General features: G+C 43.2%; 1 protein-coding gene across 1 annotated transcript in view; it reads right to left on the reverse strand.

The window, feature by feature from the left end:
• Ust (uronyl 2-sulfotransferase) overlaps window positions 1–21,360 on the reverse strand; it is a 342,351-nt gene that overhangs the window by 128,853 nt on the left and 192,138 nt on the right. Inside the window, exon 3 of the mRNA XM_004651135.2 lies at window positions 12,714–12,869. Within this exon, the coding sequence (XP_004651192.1) occupies window positions 12,714–12,869 (156 nt within the window). The remainder of the gene's footprint in view (window positions 1–12,713; window positions 12,870–21,360) is intronic.

A 21,360-nucleotide genomic window follows, 5' to 3' on the forward strand; every position in this document is an offset into this window, starting at 1 on the left:
CACACAGGGGCTGAGTCATACATGTGCACTTGATAAATATACATCTCACGAATAACCTCAAACCAGTACATGCTTGCTTTATAGACCAGGAGATCAGCGTCTAAGCCATCTAATGAGTTATTCATGCTTGCAATGATTGTTTGAAGAAATGAAATTGAATTTTAAAGTTAAATGACTTGTAGCTCTTATGGCTGGGATTTGTCAGTCAGAGGGAAGTGTTGGGTGAGTAATGGCTAGTCCTTCCTCAAGGCTTGGGTGTAAAGGGAAATTGGATCCTGTCCCTCCATCCCCTGCGTACCCCCTCTAGCCACCCCTCAATGCCCTTGTTTCTGGTAGGAGGACATTCTGCTTGCGCATATTGTTAATTCTGAACTTTGATAGATGGCCCATTACTGATTTGGAGGCATAACAACTAGAGATTCATCTCTGCTTAGTAAAAGAACTCTTTCTTAGCTGGGCATGGTGGTGCACACCTTTAATCCCAGCACTCGGGAGGCAGAAGGAGGTGGATTGCCACAAGTTCAAGGCCACCCTGAGACAACGTAGTGAATTTCAGATCAGTCTGTACTAGAGTGAGACCCTATCATGAATCCCCCCACTCAAAACAAGAACTCTTTCCTATGTGGATATTTCATACCAAGACCATTCACATTTTCATCTCTAGATTGTTTTTAATCAGATAATCATCCTCTACACATGAAAGTTGTGCAAGAGGGCTCTTCCAGTTGCATGTGAAAACCAGAAACACGGTGGAAGAAACACAGCACTTTTACACATTCAACATTCTATCAACCTTTTCCGAACACATGTCGATGTATTCAATTTTAATGAAAGAACGGTAAAGGTTAGACTTTTGAGGACCGTGTCATAATAGTCATAAAGCTGTCTATTTCTCAAGGAAAGATGGATCAGCAGTGACAATGTATAACTCTTTATAGACATATCTTTCAACACAGACCAAGAGTGTCAGGGCTCATGCCTACTGCATCAGTACCATGAAGGCAGAGCACAGCTCTCCCTCATCTGGCATGTTGCTGTAAGGTTCAGGAATGACCAAGACCACAGAGACCACTCTGAGGCAAAGATGAAAGCTTTTATTCGGGGGGGGGGGGGTTGGTCACGAGCTGCCAGGACTGACTCTCAAGAGTGGAGCAGTGGACTTTGAGATCACAGGTAGTGTTCTACATAGAGCTCCTCAGCTGGGGGAAGGTGAGGAAGGCGAAAGGAACTCCTTTCTTCTTTACATTAGCCATAGGGTGTGAGACCACAGGTGACCAGGTGGGAGATAAGGGGCAGGAAACCTAGACCTGGGCCACTGTTAGGCAAGGAAGGGATAAGGACTGGGTGGTTCCTGGAAGAATGTGGATGACCCACTCCCTGGTAGCAGTCACCTTCCGGCTGTCCTCGGTGACTCCATTTTGTCCTGACCTAACAGTCGTTATGTCCTGTACAGGCAAATTACTTACAATGTGCCATACATAAAGGTGTGTGTTAGACAATCATCTGATCGTCACAAATGCTCAAACCTGGCCTATTTCTGAGGACAAGCAATGGTCTCTCAATTTCATGCTGAAGCCCCTCCTGCCACCATCAGCCTGCCTTTTCTCTCCCCTCGGTCTGATGGCAGCCGTGGCACCCTCAGGACACCATGGAGAACCCTCCCCTCTCCTTGGCTCAAGACCACTTCTGCATTTACTCTAACCCCGCTGTATACATTCCTTCATCATTCTCATTTGCATTTTTTGCTCTCAGGAAGCTCAGGATGTTAGGAGTGATGCAGACCAGAGGGCAAGTATAATTAAGTGATAACACCATGGGGTAGAAGACACACACGTGAGGTATCTGTCCTACCTGCAGGGGGAGAGGGGCATTTCCCAGAGGAGGTGGCCTGTGTGGCTCAGAAGGACATATGGGCGTTAGATAATACGCAACACAAGGCATTGTGAACTGCAGATATAAGAAGCAAATGGCAATTGGCATGGATTTTACAATGGGACTTCACTGTGCCGGAAGTCAGGAACAGGAGAAGCAATTCAGAATGAGGTTTAGCCAACTGGTGGAGGACACTGAAGGCCACTTTAAAGATTCTACCATTGCCAGTGAGAAAAGCTTTCTTGTAATTCTCTTCCAGGTCTGAAAGCGATGTGGAGAAAGCGGAGAGGGGTGAAGACCAGAGGCAGAGGTTAGATAGCTCAGTGGTAGAGCAGACCCTGAGTTCCATCCTACATGAAAAGATTAAGGACGTTTGAAACAGGAAGCTCAGCTAGGAAGACAGCAGCAGCAATAACATCACAGGCAACTTGCTAGGAAAGCAAATCTTTAGGCCATACTCGGCTGAAGCAGAAGAAATTCTGGAGTGGGTCCTCCAAATTGTGTTCTAAAAGGCCTCTGGGAGATGCTGAGGAAAGGAGGCATGAGACCCTTACGCTCAGTCACAGGAAGTGAAGGCGGACGGAGAGGTTTAGAGAAGGCTACCATGTGGGCAGGGGAGCTTTGTGACTACCACATGACAGTTCGATAAGGGAAGAAAATGGTCCAGAAAGCATTGCTTCCTGATCTCCAGCTAGCATGACAACCACGTGGTCGTATCCGTCTGTGGAGGGGTGAGGAATGCTGGAGGAGGATCAAATTTGGCTGCAGAAGTAGGGAAGATGGGTTTGCTTTGGAACATCTCTGCTCAGAAATGAGGCAGGCTTCTTTGACTTTCTGAGAAGGTTTCAGGCATGGACTTAGGCTGTTGCACTGTCGCTGGGTTTGGGGTCTAAGTTCTGATGCAGTCTGTGAGTGCGGGGGGGGGGGCGGCTAGGGGAGGTGGGCAGATTTATTTGTACCCTGGAAAGCCTGCCTCGGGTATCTTTACAAAATGTCTGCTCTATGAGCTTATGAAATGAAGACCCTCCCTTAGCAATACTTGCTTGGAGTTGGAGAAATGTGCCTTTAACTGAAGAGGCAAGAGTCCATCAGGCTTTCTGGAACAGACCTGTGCCTTGGTGAGGCTCACTCACAGCATTCCTGTTACAATACCCATGTCGTGAAAAGAAATGCCAAGTAAGCTCCTACTTTCTGAGATGTTTATGTGTGTGTACACGCGTCTGGGAGGAGAGGGTACACCCTATGCCAAGTATCTCTATTCATGGGCTGTCCTTTAATCCTTCACAAGATGACAGCTTCTGTGTTATTATTCATATGTTGCAGATTAAAAAAAACAAAAAACTGAGGGACTGGAGAGATGGCTTAGTGGTTAAGGTTCTTGCCTGGGAAGCCCAAGGTTCCAGCTTTGACTCCCCAGGACCCACATAAACCAGATACATTAGATGGTGCGGGCATCTGGAGTTTGTCTGCAGTGTCGAGAGGCCCTGGTACACCCATTCTCTCCCCCTCTCCCTTTTAAATAAATAAATAAAAAATGAAATATAACAAAGAAATTGCGGCACAGAAAAGGCGCATAGATTACTTAAGGTCTCAAGGAGCCTGAAAGGCAGGGCCAGGATTCAAGTGCCCACACCTTGCTCTGCTTCTCTGGGGCGCAATCCTCTCTCCATTCTCACAGTTCTTTCATCTCTACAGGACTGTTTTGTTTTCTGAGGGAGGGTCTCCCTCTAGCCCAGGCTGACCTAAAATTCACTATGTAGTCTCAGGGTGGCCTCAAACTCATGGTGATCCTCCTACCTCTGCCTCCTGAATGCTGGCATTAAAGGCGTGCGCCACCGCTCTGGCTGTACGCGATATTTTAAAAATGGAATTAAGGTTAGTATAAGAATTCTGGCGAATGAAGATGCTTTATGGGACATAAACTTCTACTTTTCTAGCATGTGCTAGACAACTGATGAGGGCCTGGGCATGCAGCTTGGTGGCAGAATGCTTGTCTAGCATGCAGGAGATCCTGGCTTCGATTTTCAACCCCAGCCCACCCATGCATGGTTATGTGCACAACTATAACATACTTATTTATGGGGGGGAGGAAAGAGGAAAAGAGAGAGAGATTGGGCACAGAAGGGTCTTCTGTTGTTGCAAATGAACTTCAGATGCATCCTCCACTTTGTGCATCTGGCTTAAAGTGGGTACTGGGGAGTTGAACTTGGGTGGTGAGGCTTTACAGGTAAGTGCCGTACTTGCTGAACCATCTCTTCAGAGCATAAATGTAACTATTAAAACAAAGAAGCAGCTTTCTAAATGTTCTATCCTAACAAGAACAGGAGTGAAGTCTGGGGAGACGGCTCTGCTGGGTAAGGGCACTTGCTGTCCAAGCACGGGGACCTGACTTTGAGCTCCAGCTCACGTGGAAAAAGCTGCCATAACCACAGATGCCTGCAACCCCAGCCCTGAGGGTGCGGAGGCAGGCAGATCCCTGAAGCTCCCTGGTTAGTCCAGCTTCAGTGAGAGACACGGTTTCAGGAAAATAAGGTAGTAAGCGGGATAAAGAAAGACATCCGACTCAATTTGGCCCCCAAATGCACGCACTGAGTCATGTGTATCTTCACACATGCATGCATACACCACACATACATACTACATACACCAAAAAGGGGGACAGGAATGAATTTTAAATACAAAAATGATAAATATGCCATGGCATCTATCTAGAAGGAAAAAAAAACCCAGTTATATCACTGCGCAGGAACTGAAATGAAATTGATTAAAACAAAACAAAAAAAAAAAGGATCAGAAAAGGCAAGAATCACACAGGCTTCTCAGGCCGTGGGTCGGTGGGAAGCAGTGTCTAACTGTCTGCTTTCTGCTGCATAGCATGATCAGTCTTAACCTGTGGCTTTGCCAGCAGAGACCTGACCCTGATGGCCTCAGGAAACGCATGTCGGCCTCTAGGGGTAAAGGCATCCACCCCTACTTGGGTCTCAATTCTTGTGTCACCCACGGTCAACTGAATGCCCTATCATTGTGCAATGCATGCTGAAAGAAAGGCTGTGCTCTTATTAACACATCAAGGGGAAAGTTGCCCCCTAACCTGCTCAGGATGACTTAACCTATGCCTGCAGTGAGGAAGATGTCCACCAGGGGGAGCACAAACTAGGAGCCAGGCAAAGAGGCCAGGTGTGAACCGTGGAAAAAGAATAGAGACAGGCATAGGTTTCTACTGCTTTTTCCCTCTTTTCTTTCCTCATCAGGTTTACATCAGAAGATTCATTTCTTCTTTTGGTCTAATGACTCCGAGATAACAGCCTATTTGCACAACCAAAGGAACTCATTCCTTGGCACGGCCGTGGGCAGGCTTGGTGTTTGGTTTGATGCTGAGGTCCAGCGGGAGCGCCTCTCATGCCAGAGGACCTGAATTCCTGTGTAGACAGGAGGTCTCCAAGGGTCACCCTGCCAGGCTTAAGACAGCACCTAAGGAATCTTTGGGGGAAAGCCAGGTTCAGCAGTATGAGGCGGGGGAATCATGAGTCAAAGAGCAACTTGTGTTACGCAGTGAGACCCTGGCTTACAACAAAACCAACATAAAAACAAAGATTTGGGGGCTGGATAGGTAGATGGCTTAGTGGTTAAGGTGCTTGCCTGCGAAGCCTAAGGACCCAGATTGGATTCTCCAGTACCCACGTTAGCCATATGCACAATCTGGAGTTTGTTTGTAATAGCTAGAGGCCCTGGTGCAAACATTCTCTCTCTTTCTCTCCCTCTTTCTCTCTCTCAAATAAATAAAATAAAAAACTTAATAAACAAAGACTTTGGAGGGATATGATGTCCTCAGAGATTTGAGTCTTGGGTGACAAAGAAATTTTCCTCATTCAGTGGAAGACTCACAATAATAAAGGCAAGCTTTTTTTTTGCTTTCTTTCTTCTTTTTGGTTTCTCAAGGTAGTGTCTAGGCTGATCTGGCATTAACTATGTAGTCTCAGGGTGGCCTCAAACTCATGGCAATCCTCCTACCTCTGCCTCCTGAGTGCTAGCATTAAAGGCGTGCATCACCACGCCCAGCTATAAAGGCAAGCTTTTTAATCAACATCACAGGCGAGGTTCAAGCAATGATTCTACATCAGGAATGGACATGTGGCTTTCCAAGGGAATTCTCCCCCAGAGAGACAAATCCTTGGATGCCGTCCTTATAAGTCTACCTTTGTATTTCTACCGTAGGATTGGAAACGGACATCATGAGAACATGTCCTGACACATGTTGAAGCCTGTCATGGTAAGAGCCATTTTAAATGGCTTCCTCTGACTGCTGAATCAAGTTCCAACTCTCAAGCTTAACATTCAGGCATATCCAGGATTTGACCCCAACTCTCTTTTAAGCCTCATCTTCCATATTGCCCTAGATGCAAGTACATTTTAATCAGTTTTCCTGTGTACTTATTCCTTTGTTAAAAAAACAAAACAAAACAGGTGGTAGAGGCTGGAGTGATGGATGGAGAGCGGTTCAAAGAGCTTTTTTGCAAAGCCTGGCGGCCTTGGTTTAATTTTCCGATACCCACGTCAAGCCAGATGGCTAAAGTGGCACATTCATCTAGAGTTCATTTGCAGTGGCTGGAGGCCCTGGCATGCCCAGGCTCACTCTCTTTTTGTTTGCCTCTTTCTGTTTCTCAAATAAATTTTTTTTAAAAAAAGGTTAAGTAATAAAACAGGGTGATATATTTCCCTATGATATTTCTTCAAGGATCAGAAATCAGGTGTCCAAACAGCTAGCAGGGTGTCTGATCCTGCCGGCTGACCCATCTTTAGCAGCACCCACCTCAACCAAACACTCATCACAAAGAATCATTCATGGAGGACTCAGCTTTACGGATGCACAAATGGGGCTGGGAAGATGGCCCAGTGGGTAAAGTGTTTTCTGCACAAGCACAAGGTTCGGTTCCCAAGACCCCACATAAAATGCCAGGTGTGGCAGGGTACGTCTGTAGTTCCAGTGCTGGGGAGGCAGAGCAGAGACAAGGACTCCCCAGGGCTTGCTGGCTGGCTAGCCTCACTGAATCTTTGAGGTCTAGGTTCAGCAAGAGACTTTATCTTAAACATAAGGTGGAGAGTCATCAAATAAGACTCCTGACATTGAACCCTGTTCTCTACGTGCACAAACATGACCCTACACACATGTAAACATGCACACACAGGCACCACACACACATATACAGATTAGGAAAAAAAAAAAACTGATGCTATCCCTTAGCTCGGCCCCTCCCATCTAAAGTGATGAGTGAGAATCTTTAGGATTCAGGCTCAGCCATACCTATTTTTTTTTTCTGTTTTTATTTATTTGAGAGAGACAGAGAAAGAGAGAGAAAGAGGCAAATAGAGAGAATGAGTGTGCCAGGGCCTCCAGCCACTGCAAATGAACTCCACATGTATGCACCACCTTGTGCATCTGGCTTATCTGGGTACTGGGGAATCGAACCTGAGTACTTGGGCTTCGCAGGCAAATGCCTTAACTACTAAGCCATCTCCCCAGCCCAACCATATCTATTTTCAGAAGCTCTCTTAAATTACTTTGCTACATCTGATGTTGAGAACCACTCTTCATGAGATTGCACTGACTACAGCGACCTGACGAAATACACTTATGGAGAGGGTTTCAAGGCAACGAAGGGTGACAAAGTAGAGCAACTGGTCTGATTTAACACCCACTTAGCTGGGGAGCTGCAGACCACCAGTGATATTCACATATTTGTAACACCAGCTGCACAGGGAATCATTTTTTAATGAGTTTTGTTGCCACAGGTGGTAAGTTGACGAACTCTCTATGAAATAGTGCAAATGTTCAAAATTCAATGTTTTTATTGATTAGTTGAAGTACCAGGTAAATGTTGGGCTCAATGATAGGAAATCCGAATTACAAAGAAAAAGGTTCTTTCTTTAGGAGCCATGTGACAATAAAATGGTTGTTGGACTTCAGTGTGGATTAAAAATAAAACAAAAAACTGATGCTGGAGAGATAGCTTAGTGGTTAAGGTGCTTGCCTACAAAGCCTAAGGACCCAGGTTTGATTCCTCAGTACCCACACAAAGCCAGATGCACAAAGTGGTGCAGGCACCCGATGTGTGTTTGCAGAGGCCAGAGGCCCTGGCGTGCCCACTCTTTCTTTCTCTCTTTCTCCTAGCAAATAAATGAAAATTAAAATGTAACAAAGAACCAGAGAACCATGCCTTGAGGGCGCCTCCAAGGCGTCCCCGTGGCTTACAGACCCTTCCCTGAAGGTGCACCATTTCCCAAAATGGTTTTCTAAGTCTCTCACTGTTTCTCAGACACAATTCTGCCTTGGACCCCACAGTGGGCAGCAATTAAGAGGAACATTTGAGACCCTATAAAGGAATCCTGTGCCGTAGGGCTCTGGATCGGGAGGTGACCGCCACGCGGAGCACGTGGGCACAGGACTGCCACCTCTCCTGCCCTGTGAATGCTCTGCAAGGCTTGCATCATTTGAGCAGCAGCTGCCTGGAGTCCGAGCAGATGCTGGGTTTATAGTGAAACAGGAGCCTTTCCTGGTGTGAGTGATGGAAGGATGTCGACTATGCCAGTGTTTCCCTAAGAGGGAATTGCAAATTCCACGGGAGGCAAAGGAGAGCCAAACATTCATTACAAAAAAAAAAAAGTTCCCGGGCTGGAGAGATGGCTTAGCAGTAAAGCGCTTGCTTGTGAAGCCTAAGGACCCCGGTTTGAGGGTCGATTCCCCAGGACCCACGTTAGCCAGCTGCACAAGGGGTGCACGCGTCTGGATTTCGTTTGCAGTGGCTGGAGGTCCTGGCGCACCCATTCTCTCTATCTCTATCTGCCTCTTTCTCTCTCTATCACTCTCAAATAAATAAATAAAAAATGAACAAAAAAAAAATTTTAAAAAATGTTCCCAAGCTGGAGAGATGGCTCAGCAGTTAAAGGCACTTGCTTATACAAAGCCTGACAACCTGGGTTCGATTCTCCAGTACCCACACAAAGCCAGCCAGATGCACAAAGTGGCACCTGCATCTGGAGTTAGCTTGCAGTGGCTGGGGGCCCTGGCACACTCATTCTCCCTTTCTTTTTATAAATAAATAAATAAATAATTTTTTTTAAAGTTCCCTAAGACTGGGAAAGCTGAGGTGAAACCTAGTCTTAATTTTATTTTAAAAAAAAATGTTTGTTTATTTATTTACTTAGAGAGGAGGAGATGAGAGAAAGAGGTGGGGGAAGACAGAACACCAGGGCCTCCTGCCATTTGAAATAAACTCTAGATGCATGTGCCACTTTGTGCATCTGGCTTCACGTGGGTACTGGGGAATGGAACCCAGGCTGTAAGGCTTTGCAAGCAAACACCTTTAACCACTGAGCAATCTCGCCAGCCCCTATTTTTGTTTTAAAGTGTCGGTTTTTCATGTATGAATAATCACTGTGGATCTCCTAGACAGACCGAGGGCAGGCAGCTTTTCCAAATGTATTGAACCCTGACACTTCCCTTTCTTCACTGACTTGGAGAGCTGGGATTCCCAGGAGCACTTGGAGAACTGCTGACAACGTGAAGCCTCCGACAAGCTTCCCCACCTCGCTGCTGCCTGACATAACTACCTATGGCCATGCATTTTTAAAAGTAGTTTTTAAAGAATTTTCTGGACTCCTTCCCAGAATCTCCAGCAGAAGGACCATTGAGACTCTCGGTTGTGCAGAGCTCTGCTGGCGATCCTGTGGGGCAGCCAGAGCAGACAAGCACGCCCTTATGAGAGTGACTTTTGGATTCAGCGCGGCCTGGGTTCAAGTCCAGCAGCCAAACCTGGTCACTACATTCTGTTATTTTTGGAAAGGGACTTGAGTTGTCTTAGTTTTCTCACCAATGAAATAGGGCATGACACTTACTCACTGGTATATTTTTGGTCCAAAATTGTTATGAAATAACGAAGCAAAATAATTCACATGGAGCAGGTACAGTTCCCAATTTGTAATCCTCAGGAACTTTGGGAGAAATACAAATAGCAAAGTCATTTGCTTTTGCAAATCTGTGAGGCTTATAGGCCAATAATTTTTGCCTGTCTCCAACAAGAACAGAGAAACAGTAAACAGGTTCCTCTCCCTGTAACACCTCCACTTTCACCTTCATGGAATTCAGAGAGAAGTTCTAAAAAGACAGTGTAAAGTCATCATCAAAGAGGGCTGTGAATATTTTTAGCCACGGCACCTCGTATCTTTTGGGGAACATGTTCTCTTTCTCTCCTCAAACTGGGTAAAATCTCCACTTTGCAAGAAATCATCTAAGCTGACCCCCCCACCCCACCAAACTAAAATCTGTGTTTGCGCATAAATGAAATGATGTCATCACGGATTCTCATTATATGCTGCGTAAAGACCCAACATTTGGCCAGCAGCGATTCCAGGCTCTTCTAGCGAGGAAGTTATTCAAAGTACAAACTTCAAAGGTGTCTCTATTTCTACAAGAACAGATGTAAAGGGATTTTTATAGACACCCTAACAGTTGGGACTTTCATGCGCACTTTCATGCTTAATAATCCCTTAAAGTGCAGATCTCTAACATTTTTAACTGTGAGTGTAGGAGTGTGCACACGCACGCATGCACGCATGTATGTGTGTGTGAGATCACAACTACTCTTTAAGACAAATCTATGTGTGCTTTTGATTCTGCCTTAGAGAAGTGACTTTGTGTGTAAATGAAATTAGTATAGATAATTGAATTCTTATAAATGTATGATTGTATAAATGCATACAATTCCAAAGTTCATTTGTAAGTCACTAGTAGTTTAGAATGTGGAATACTTTTTCTCATATAAAAATGTTCTATTCAGTAGATAAGAGTCCTTGTCCAGTACACACACACACCTGATGCAAAACTATTATTATTTTTTCCAGGAACAGTGTGTTCCATAGGAGCAAAGCTTTAGTTCCACTGGTTAAGTGTGAGAGTCACTGACTATATTAAGCTTTAACTAGTCTGCTAAATCACATCACCCCTATTCCTTTAATAAATTATCAAGAAGAGAAGCTACTAATACCACAAGCTCTTTCCTGAATATTTTGAGTTCGAATAATATTTCTTTTTCTGCTTGATTTTTTTTTTTTTTTTTTTTTTTTTTTTTTTTTTTTTGTACTTTGAAACCCATTAAAAGGGATACATGGAGCAGGGCAAGTCCCTCTGAGCAGTGCTGAGTGAGTTTAGGTTGGTTACTGGAACTCAGTTTCTGCCTCATCCTGGCTCATGTCATGTGTGCTCAGGAGCCGATGGGCCAGCAATGGTCACCTTTGTTTTTGCAGCAAAATTGTGTAGTTCTCTCTTTTTTTTTTTTTCCAAATTTTCCCTTTGCCTTTAAATTTTTTTCCTTATAATTCAATAGGAATCTGAAATACTTAATGAAATATATTCCAAGTCACAGCAGCCACGGGAGTCAGAAATGCTCAACTACATGACACACAGAGTATATGCTAGAAGTTAGGTATTGCAGAATCGAGGGGTTAAAAAGAACTTTGCAACACGATCTTCTCTGTTCCCTGGCTTTTGTCAAACAAGCCAATTATTCAAAAGAGATGAGAGTTAACCTTCACTGTAAGAGAGAAGGGTGACATGATTTTGAAAAAAAATTATGTATTTGAGAGAGACGGGTGGTGTTGTGGTGGAGAATGGGCACTCCAGGGCCTCCAGCCACTGCCAATGAACTCCAGACTCACGCACCACCTTGTGCATCTGCCTTACATGGGTACTGGGGAACCAAACCTAGGGATTTAGGATTTGCAGGCAAGTGTCTTAATGACTCAGCCATCTCTCTAGCACAGGGTGCCATCTTTTTTTGTTAATAACAATAAACATTTTATTTATTTATTTTTCAAATTTTTATTAACAACTTCCATGATTATAAAAAATCACGGTTACCCTCCCCCCCCACTTTCCCATTTGAAACTCCACTCTCCATCATATCCCCTCCTCCTCTCAATCAGTCTCTCTTTTATTATGATGTCATGATCTTTTCTTCCTATTATGATGGTCTTGTGTAGGTAGTGTCAGGCACTGTGAGGTCATGGATATCCAGGACATTTTGTGTCTGGGGAGAGCATGTTGTAAGGAGTCCTTCCCTTCCTTTGGCTCTAACATTCCTTCCGCCAACAGGGAGCCATCTTTAACCTCTTTGAAATCTAACAATCTATACAACAGATGCAAACCGTTGCTTGCTTCTCATTTAAATTATTCCATTCATTATTCCAAATATGCTTTAATTCTTCATTTTTTTAAAAATAGAGAACAAAGTAGGTTGATCTGTACAAAAACCCTACAATATTATTAAATATTAGATTTCCTGGGTTTTTTTTTTTATTATTGTTGTTTGATTGTTCTGTCTAGTTCATTCCCGGATATTCCAGTTGGTCTGGCCCTTCAGTTACTTTGGTCTAACTCCTCTGGGTTTCTTGCACCTTTCCCAACAGTGGGAAGGAAAACTATAACTGTAAAGATTTAAGATACTGCCGAGAAAAATGTGAAGGAAGAACACTGAAAGAAAAATTTCCCATTTGGGCTGTGAAGCTTTCAGCATTATTTATAGTTCAGTGGTTGAACTATATTTAAGATTATGTGTTGCTAATCTACTTTAGCTAAAGAGACCAACGTACACTGTCCACCAGACCTAACAAAAGGATCCAATTACGGAGGCTTCTCAGTTTTTTAGATTTCCTGCACAAATCTTAACTTGAATTACATTCTACACTCTGGAAAAAAATACATCATGAATCCGAAAGCCTGTATGACAGCCACTAATTATACCAACGGACCAAAGCAAAATACATCAGCAATGGGAAAGTCCACTCACTTGTTCGTTTTTAGTAAGCCTGGTTTTGTTGTGAATGTCCGACGTGACCAAATTGAATCCATGCTTTTCTGACAAGATTCTCAGAAGCAAGACCACAGTGCGACTGCCACACTTCCCCACTCGGTTGTACACCACCTGGCTGGGGAAAGGGAGGACCTGTGAAAAGAGCAAGGAAGCAGACATGAAGAACTTGCATCAACACATCTGGAAGCTGCCCCTCCAATCCAGGGTCAGGAATGGGGCATGCATGTAAACGGGAAGGGTCTACATCAAGTTAAGGCAAGAGCATATGCAATGAGCTGAAACCTGGACATATGTCTTCTTTTTAAATTTAATTTATTACAGAGAGAGAGAAAGAAAAAGAAGCAGATAGAGAATGGGCCTTTAGCTGCTGCAAACAAACTCCAGATGCATGCACCACTTTGTACATCTGGCCTATGTGGGTCTTGGGGAATCAAACCTGGGTCCTTAGGCTTTACAGGAAAATGCCTTCACCTATAAGCAATCTCTCCAGCCTTGGATATGTTCCTTCACACAATTTCTTGTGAGATAATGACTCTAATTGTACTAATACACACTGGTTAACTTTTTTATATTTTATTTATTTATTTGAGAGAGAGAGATGGGCACACCAGGGCCTCCAGCCATTGCAAACAAATTCCAGATGCATGTGTCCCCTTGTGCATCTGGATTACTTGGGTCCTGGAAAGTCAAACTGAGATCCTTTGGCTTTACAAGCAAATGCCTTATCTGCTAAGCCATCTCTCCAGCCCCCACGCTGGATACTTTTTCATGTCAACTACATGAATGAATTTGAAATTCTTCATTTTGTTTCTTGAAACAGAACGTCATGTAATTATGTGTTTTCAACGAAAATGTTTTCACAGATCATAAGTTTCTTAAAACAATATGTACAATGATGAAGAAGAAAATTAAAAACCGATGTGTAACTCATATGCCATAAAATTTAACCTTGTAAAAAGTATGACTTAAGCATATTCACTGTTATGAAAGCATCACCACCCCATAGTTCCAGAATATTCTCATCACTACCAAAGAACCCCTGTACCTGTTAGCAATCATTTTCCATTTTCTTCACTCTTCAAGGCTCCTGGAACTATTTACCTACTGTCTGTCCCATAGTTCTGCCTACAGGATTCTGGAAAATCACGTAAGTGAAAAGAAAACACGTGGATTTTTGTGTCTGACTTTCACTCAGTAGGATGATCGCTCGACTCCTCATGTGGTAGAAGCCTCAATACTTCATTCTGTTATACGGCTGAGTAGCACCGCTTTATGTGAATATGTAATAGTCTGTTTATACGTTCATCAGCTGACGGACATGCGGGCGGCTTTTACTCTTTGGCGCCGATGAGTAATGTTGCTATGAACATTTGTGTACAAGCTTTTATGTGGACATATGTTTTCAATTCTCTTCTGTGTATACCTAGAAGCAGAACTGCTGGATCTATGGTAACCCAATGTTTAATTTTTTTTTGTGGAGCTGCCAAACTTTTCAATACAGCTGCACTATTTTATATTCCCATCAGAATGAGAGTTCCAAACTTCACCACATCCTTGCTAACCCTTGTTACTGCCTGGTTGTGTTCCTGTTTTAATTATTAACATCCTAGTGGGTGTGAAGTGGTATCACATTATGGTTTGATTAGCATTTCCCCAATGACTAGTAGTGCTGTGAGCCTTTTCGTGTGGATGTTTTGGTCCTTGCCTATTTTCTTTGGAGAAATGAGCATTTATACCTTTCAGCCATTATCAAATTGAGTTGTCTTTTCCTTTTATGGTTTTGTTGTCTATTTATTGATGTATTATAGAGTTTCATATTCATCTATAGATTTTTAAATTTATATATTTGAGACAATGAGAAAGAAGGAGAGAGAGAGAGAGAGAGAGAGAGAGGGAGGGAGGGGATGGGAATTCCAGGACCTCCAGCCATTGCAAACAAACTCCAGACATAGGCTCCACTTTTGGCATCTGGCTTATATGGGTCCTGGGGAACTGAACCCAAGTCCCTAGGCTTCACAGGAAAACACCTTAATGGCTAAACCACCTTTCCAGCCCTCATACATAGTTTTGATTTATGGAGAAATGATGTACAGATATCTTTTCCCATTCTCTGGGTTGCCTTTTTATACTTTTAGGACAATGTCCTTAGAAGCAAAAATAGTTTTGAATTTTGACAGTGTCCAATTCATTTAACTTAGTTTAGTTGTGTTTTTGTGTTATACACTGCTTAATCCAAGACTGAGAAACCTTGCTTAAACAAAGTTTAATCCAAGGTCACAAATATACAGATTTTCTTCTAAGAATGTTCAACTTTAAGTCCTAACAATGTAGGTAATTCTTTGTGTGGCATGAGATGGTAGCCTAACTTCATTCTTTTGCAGATGAATATTCAATTGTTCTCACAACATTTGATGAAGAACCTGTTCATTCCCCCTTTGTTAAACTTGTTGACAATCTGCTAACCACTAGGGGGTGGTATTTCTAGACTCTTCTTTCAGTTGTACTGCTCGATGTTCAACCTGTGCCAGCATCACCAAGCTGGTCTTCATTTGGGTAACTTCATTATAAGTCTTCTAATTAGGAAGGGTCCCTTCAGCTTTGTTCCTGAGTTTTCAAGATGTTTTGACCATTCTGGGTCCCAGAAGAATTTTATAATCACTTTGTCAAACACGCATACACACACATGAGCGTGCAGCAGTTGAAATTTTGAAAGCGTGCGTTCAGTGTGTAGAGCAACTTGAACACTATTGCCATTGTAACAATACTGAGTGCTTCAATTCATGAACACGAGGTGTCATTTTTTGAGGGTGGGTGTATGTGAGGGTGTGACTACATGCGGTTTAGGTATGCTGTGTGTAGATGTGCCTGTGGCATGCATGTGGATTAAGAGGCCAGAGGAGGGCTGGAGAGATGGCTTAGCGGTTAAGCGCTTGCCTATGAAGCCTGAGGACCCCAGTTTGAGTCTCGATTCCCCAGGTCCCAGGTTAGCCAGATGCACAAGGGGGCGCACGCGTCTGGAGTTTGTTTGCAATGCCTGGAGGCCCTGGTGCGCCCATTCTCTCTCTCTCTCTCTCTCTCTGCCTCTTTCTCTGTCACTTTCAAATAAATAAATAAGAATAAACAATAACAACAACAAAAAAGAGGCCAGAGGAGAATACTGAGTGTCCTGCTCTATCACTCTTCCACCTTATTTTCTTGAGAGTCCAAGCCATGGAGTGGCAGCAATCCCATGTCGGAGCCCTTCAGTACTGGGGCATAGGAGTGGCTGGCCATGCCGGCATGAAGCCTTTCTTCTCGCTTACTTCTCGTCTAACAAACTTCATGAGTGTTTTACAGTTTTCAATGTAAAGTCTTTGTCCTTTGAATTTATTCTTTTTGATTCTAGTATAAATGATAGTTTCTTTAACTTTATTTAAAAATTATTATTTATATATTTTCAAGCAAAGAGAGATAGAAGGGGGGGAGAGAGAGAATGGGTGTGTCAGGGCCTCCAGCCACTGCAAATGAACTCCAGATGCGTGCACCACGGTGTATCTGGCTTTATGTGGGTCCTAAGGAATTAAACTTGAGTCGTTAGGCTTTGCAGGCAAGTGCCTTAAATGCTGAGCCATCTCTCCAGCCCCCATCTTTTTCTTTCGAGGAAGGGTCTCCCTCTAACTCAGGCTGACCTGGATTTCACTATGGAGTCTCAGGGTGGCCTTGAACTCATGGTGATCCTCCTACCTCTGCCTCCTGAGTGCTGGGATTAAAGGCGTGCGCCACCACACCCGGCTCCAATTTTTTTTCAATTGCTAATCTAGTAACGGGAATACAACTGATTTTTATATCTTGACCAGTTATCCTGCAGTCTTGCTGAACTCCTGTATGAGCTCTAACAGCTTCTTCTATGCAGATCTTAGGATGTTCTCTCTGGTAAGATCTTGTCATCTGCAAACGCAGAAAGCTTTACCTCTTCCTTTCCATTATGGCTTCCCGTGACTTCTCTTTATTTACTAATTTCCCAATGATTGTAAGAGTCATTATGAGAAGTACCTATTATGAAATATATACTACTAATAAAGATATTATTCCATTCAAAGGATTTAGACCTAAGCAACAACTGAACACTGACCAAGGGCTCCTTCAGTCCATACCCATGAGAGACGGTTAGAAGGCGGCTAAGCATGAAGAGTATAGTATAGCATCTATACCCACATAGAAATACATTCAATCCTTGCCTGTGGCATGTCATTTGAGTTTTTGCCTCTCTAACTTCAGGTTGTCTTATTTTCCTAAAACATCTTCTATGAAAAAAACATGGAAATGTCCATTGTATTAAGGCATAATATCTGCATCATTCACTTAGCAACCAGTCATTTTTCTTATAGTCACAATTTTTCTTATGCTCATAACTTGCTTCTTTGGAGCCACTCAGGATCTTTCATTATGGGCCTCACACTGCCTAAAATGTGCCTTGTGTGCAAAGAGCCTCAATAGACATTGATCATGTCTTGTAGCTCTGAAGAATTTAATCTGCTGTTCAGTCCTGATGTAGTGAATTCTCTAACATCTGAAACCAAGAGAATCTTCAAATATAGATAATCTTTCTTTTTTTACTATTGTATTTGTTTGTTTGAGAGAGAGAGGGAGACGGAGAGAGAGAGAGACAAAGAAAGAGAGACAGAGATAGACAAAGAGGGTGAGTATGGCATGCCAGGGCCTCCTGCCACAGCCAAGGAACTCCAGATGCATGTGCCACTTTGTGCATCTGGCTTTGCATGAGTACTAGGCAATGAAAGCCAGGCCATCAGGCTTTGCAAACAATGCCTTTAACTGCCGAGCCATCTTTCTAGCTCAGCAAATGATACTAACAAAAGTTCCCAGAGCAAAAAAGACAGTCTTTATAATAGCTCACTTTCACTTAGACTATTTCACTTAGACTATCTATATTGTCTGTGAGTACCCCACCCCCTCAAAATGTTCTCTGATAAATACGGCAATACAGGCAGAGAGAGTCTTGTAACCCAGGAAGTGTGATCTAGTTTAAAGGTTGCTGTGAAGATGTCAACAGTGTTTGTTGGTTGGCATTACTAGGATAACTAGTATTACTAGGTGGCCTGTGGGTTATCGTTGTGAAAGGGTTGCCAACATAGCCATAAGCCCGATTCCTCTGTAGAAATAAACTCCCTGAAAATTGGTATCTGCTCCCTCTGTCCTATAGCACAATACAAAACATTGAGGGAGAATTGTTATATCTATACTGATAACCTAAAAGTTGTGAGTTTCCCTATAGGTAAGTGCTTTATCCCAAGATGGCAAGTATATCTTAGGATGGTTAAATGAAGAACTGAACACTTGCCTAGAAGCAATGTTTCTCCTGAATGGCTTAGAGAATTGCCACAGGAACATACTTAATGTCATTCTATTTCCTTTTGCTAATAATGAGCGCTGTTAGTTACCTTTAAATTATTGGTTAATTAGTTTTAAAATGTTAATTCCAACTCTTTGGTTAGTCCTGTGAGGCACTCCTAAATAGCGATCATAAATATTTTCATTCACTAGACATTTATATTAGAATAAAAATACCTACATCATACCTGGAGCTGGATTTATTATAATAATACATGAAAAGAAACAAAAAAAAAATCACATCCTCACCATGGCTCCATTCCTACCACTTCCTTCTCTGTACTGGCAATCATATGTGTGTGTGCGTGTGTGGTGTGTGCGCATGTGTGGAGGTCAAAGGTTGGCATCAGGGGTCCTCCTCTCTTTACCTTGTCTTTTGGGACGGGGTCTCTTGTCAAACCTAAAATTTACCAATCCCGATAGACTAGCTAGCAAGTGAGCCCTAAGGATCCACCTGCTTCCGCCTTCCCAGTGCTGGGATTAAAGGCACGCACTACCGCTCCCGGATTTTGTGAGGGCTGAGGGGTCTCAACTCAGGGGCTCATGCTTGTGAGCAAGCACTCTCTCCACTGAGTCATCTCCCCAGCCCCTATTTCCAGCATTACTCAAAGCACTGGTAAACAGATTCATGGCATGAACACAGAGCTGGGGAATGCATTGTAATGTAAGGCTTTTGGATTCTGACTGTGATTTCTTTTTAATGTCTTATTTTTTTATTTATTTGTGAGAGGTGGTGGAGAATGAGAGAGAGAGAGAGAGAGAGAGAGAGAGAGAGAGAGAGAGAGAGAGAATATGAGTGTGCCAGGGCCTCCAGCTACTGCAAATGAACTCCAGACACATGCACCACCATGTGCATCTGGCTTATGGGGCCAGAGAATCAAAACTGGGTCCTTAGGCTTCACAGGCAAGTGTCTTAACAACTAAGCCAGCTCTCCAGCTCCCAGACTGTGATTTCTAATGTTATACTGTTATGTTCCAAATTAGGCAAATTAGGCAGGCTAAATGAACACGTTGATACTGGGCGAGGTATTGCAGTGAACAGTAAGAGTGTGATTCGTCCTTTCTCTGAGCAGAAATGCAGATGTCCTTCTGAAGGTCTGCTTTAAAAAACCGTCACTGTCACCTTTTATTTTAAGTGCACTTCTAGGAAAGATGATGTCAAAAGGGACTGATGTTTATGGATGACAGATCCTGTCCTAGGCCTTGTCCTGTACAAACCTGCATAATCCTTGTCAGCAATACCAAGTCAAATAGTACCATTGTCCTTTCCTCTAACCACGCATTTCTCTAAGTTTCATGGCTTCTGCATTACTAGTATGTGACTCTTCTGCATGCCCCATTTGCCCAAAAACTGTAGAACAATGGACTTGAAGAAACTCAGAATAATTCACCCATTTCAACCCATATACACTATCATCTGCTAGTGCAAGTTCTATGATTTGGCTAGAACTTTCTATTCTACTGTCATTTGACCCTCTCAAAATACCCATGAGGTAGATATTGTGATTATAGAGTAAAAAGAGGTCCACAGAGATCACTTGTCAACTTAAGGGTCACAAAGCTAAAAGCTGTTATCAAAACAATACCAACAACAACAACACAAAAGAAAGTAAAAAGAAAACTCAGCCCAGCTTTAATCTCTCCTGATCACAAGGAACACGTTCTCTTTACCATATCATAAAATCAAGAGATTAAAAAGGACACTTTGAGCTGGAGAGATAGATTAGCAGTTAAGGGGCTTGCCTGTGAAGCCTAAGGACACATGTTCGACTCTCCAGGTTCCACGTAAGCCAGACTCACAAGGTGATGCAAGTGCACAAGGTGGCATATGTGTCTGGAGTTCAATTACAGTGGCTGGAGGCCCTGGCACATGAATTCTCTCCTCTCTCTCTCTCTCTCTGTCAACAAAAAGGACGTTTCATTTGACTTCTGTGGTGGAAGTATGCTTCCCTTCTTTTCTTACATCATGCTTGTAGCAAACCTCATTAAACATGCTCTTTTTCAATAGTCATTACTCAGATATTACCCATATCCTTGAATGCCTAAGTGGAATTGACAGGAGTCATTTAGCCTCTCTCTCCATCCTCAGAACTCATTCTTGAAAACTAATGTAAGCTCCGTGTCAGCAGGACTGATGGGGGAGGAAGGCACTGGGTAGGCCCCTCGATGCCTCTCCTAAGAGTCACTAGTTCTCACTGCAGACAGCTGCCTCAGGAACTCCAAAAGGCTCTCGCTAAGAAATGGGGACAAATTCAAAGCCAACTTCTAGGGAAATGTGTCTGAAATCTTAAATGTCCTTGAAATGCCCATGAAGTCAAGAAAATCCCTTAGAATGACACATTTAAAGACTATGAAATGATATCAAGCTAGAAGTCAACAGCCACTTGACAATTGTTAGGTGGGGAATGGCATTCCTCCCTTGAAGGACCCTATTTTTATTTTACACACAAATTCGAAACCCATAATTTTTGGGGGGGCGCCATATAGAGAAATACACCCTTAAGCCCCACCCCAAATGATCCTTTGTTTCTGACAAGCATGGGAATGTGGAGGTTATGTCTCTGGTGTCTATTTTAGGACCAGTTTGTAAAACTGAAGGGGCCTCCAAAATATTTTCCTCTATCAATTATATATTTTCATGTTGCGTGCCTTGTAAATTCTACAAATGCCACAAACCCCTAGAGCCTGACAGGCCTGTGTGGAACAGGCCAAATAAACAGAAGTCTTTCCAAACCCTGAGCGCCAGCCGATAGCCACAAGTGCGCTGTCTTTTCCTCTTCTAGAAAGGGAGTGGGGAGAGAGACGAAGCTTTAGGTAGGTGGCAAATTTGGTCTGGGTCAAGACTCATGGTATTTGACTATAGGACTCCTCTGGGGGTTGGAAGTGTTGGTGAATTAACATTGGTGCAAAATGATATTTAATACATGTTGCCAGCTATAGCTTTCAAACAGCTATCTATTTGAATTCCTTGTGAAACTATTTTTTTTTTAAAAATGCAAATATCTTGGTCCCATTTTAACATTTCACTGAATCAGACAGCCTAGGGTGGGGTTGGGAAGCTGTCTCCAAACATGGTCCAAAAAGTTCCACAAGGCAGAGCTATCAAAGAGAAGCCAGGACTTTTTATGTCAAGGGGCCAAGTGGTTCTCCATGGCCTTCTTGGATGGAGGAGAGGGCTGTCTCTATGACCCGGATGGAGCCTGTGGAGTTGGCTTTCTTGAGTTTCACTGCTGTA

Source organism: Jaculus jaculus, chromosome 9 (assembly GCF_020740685.1).
Source record: "Jaculus jaculus isolate mJacJac1 chromosome 9, mJacJac1.mat.Y.cur, whole genome shotgun sequence".
NCBI classification, from domain to species: Eukaryota; Metazoa; Chordata; class Mammalia; order Rodentia; family Dipodidae; genus Jaculus; species Jaculus jaculus.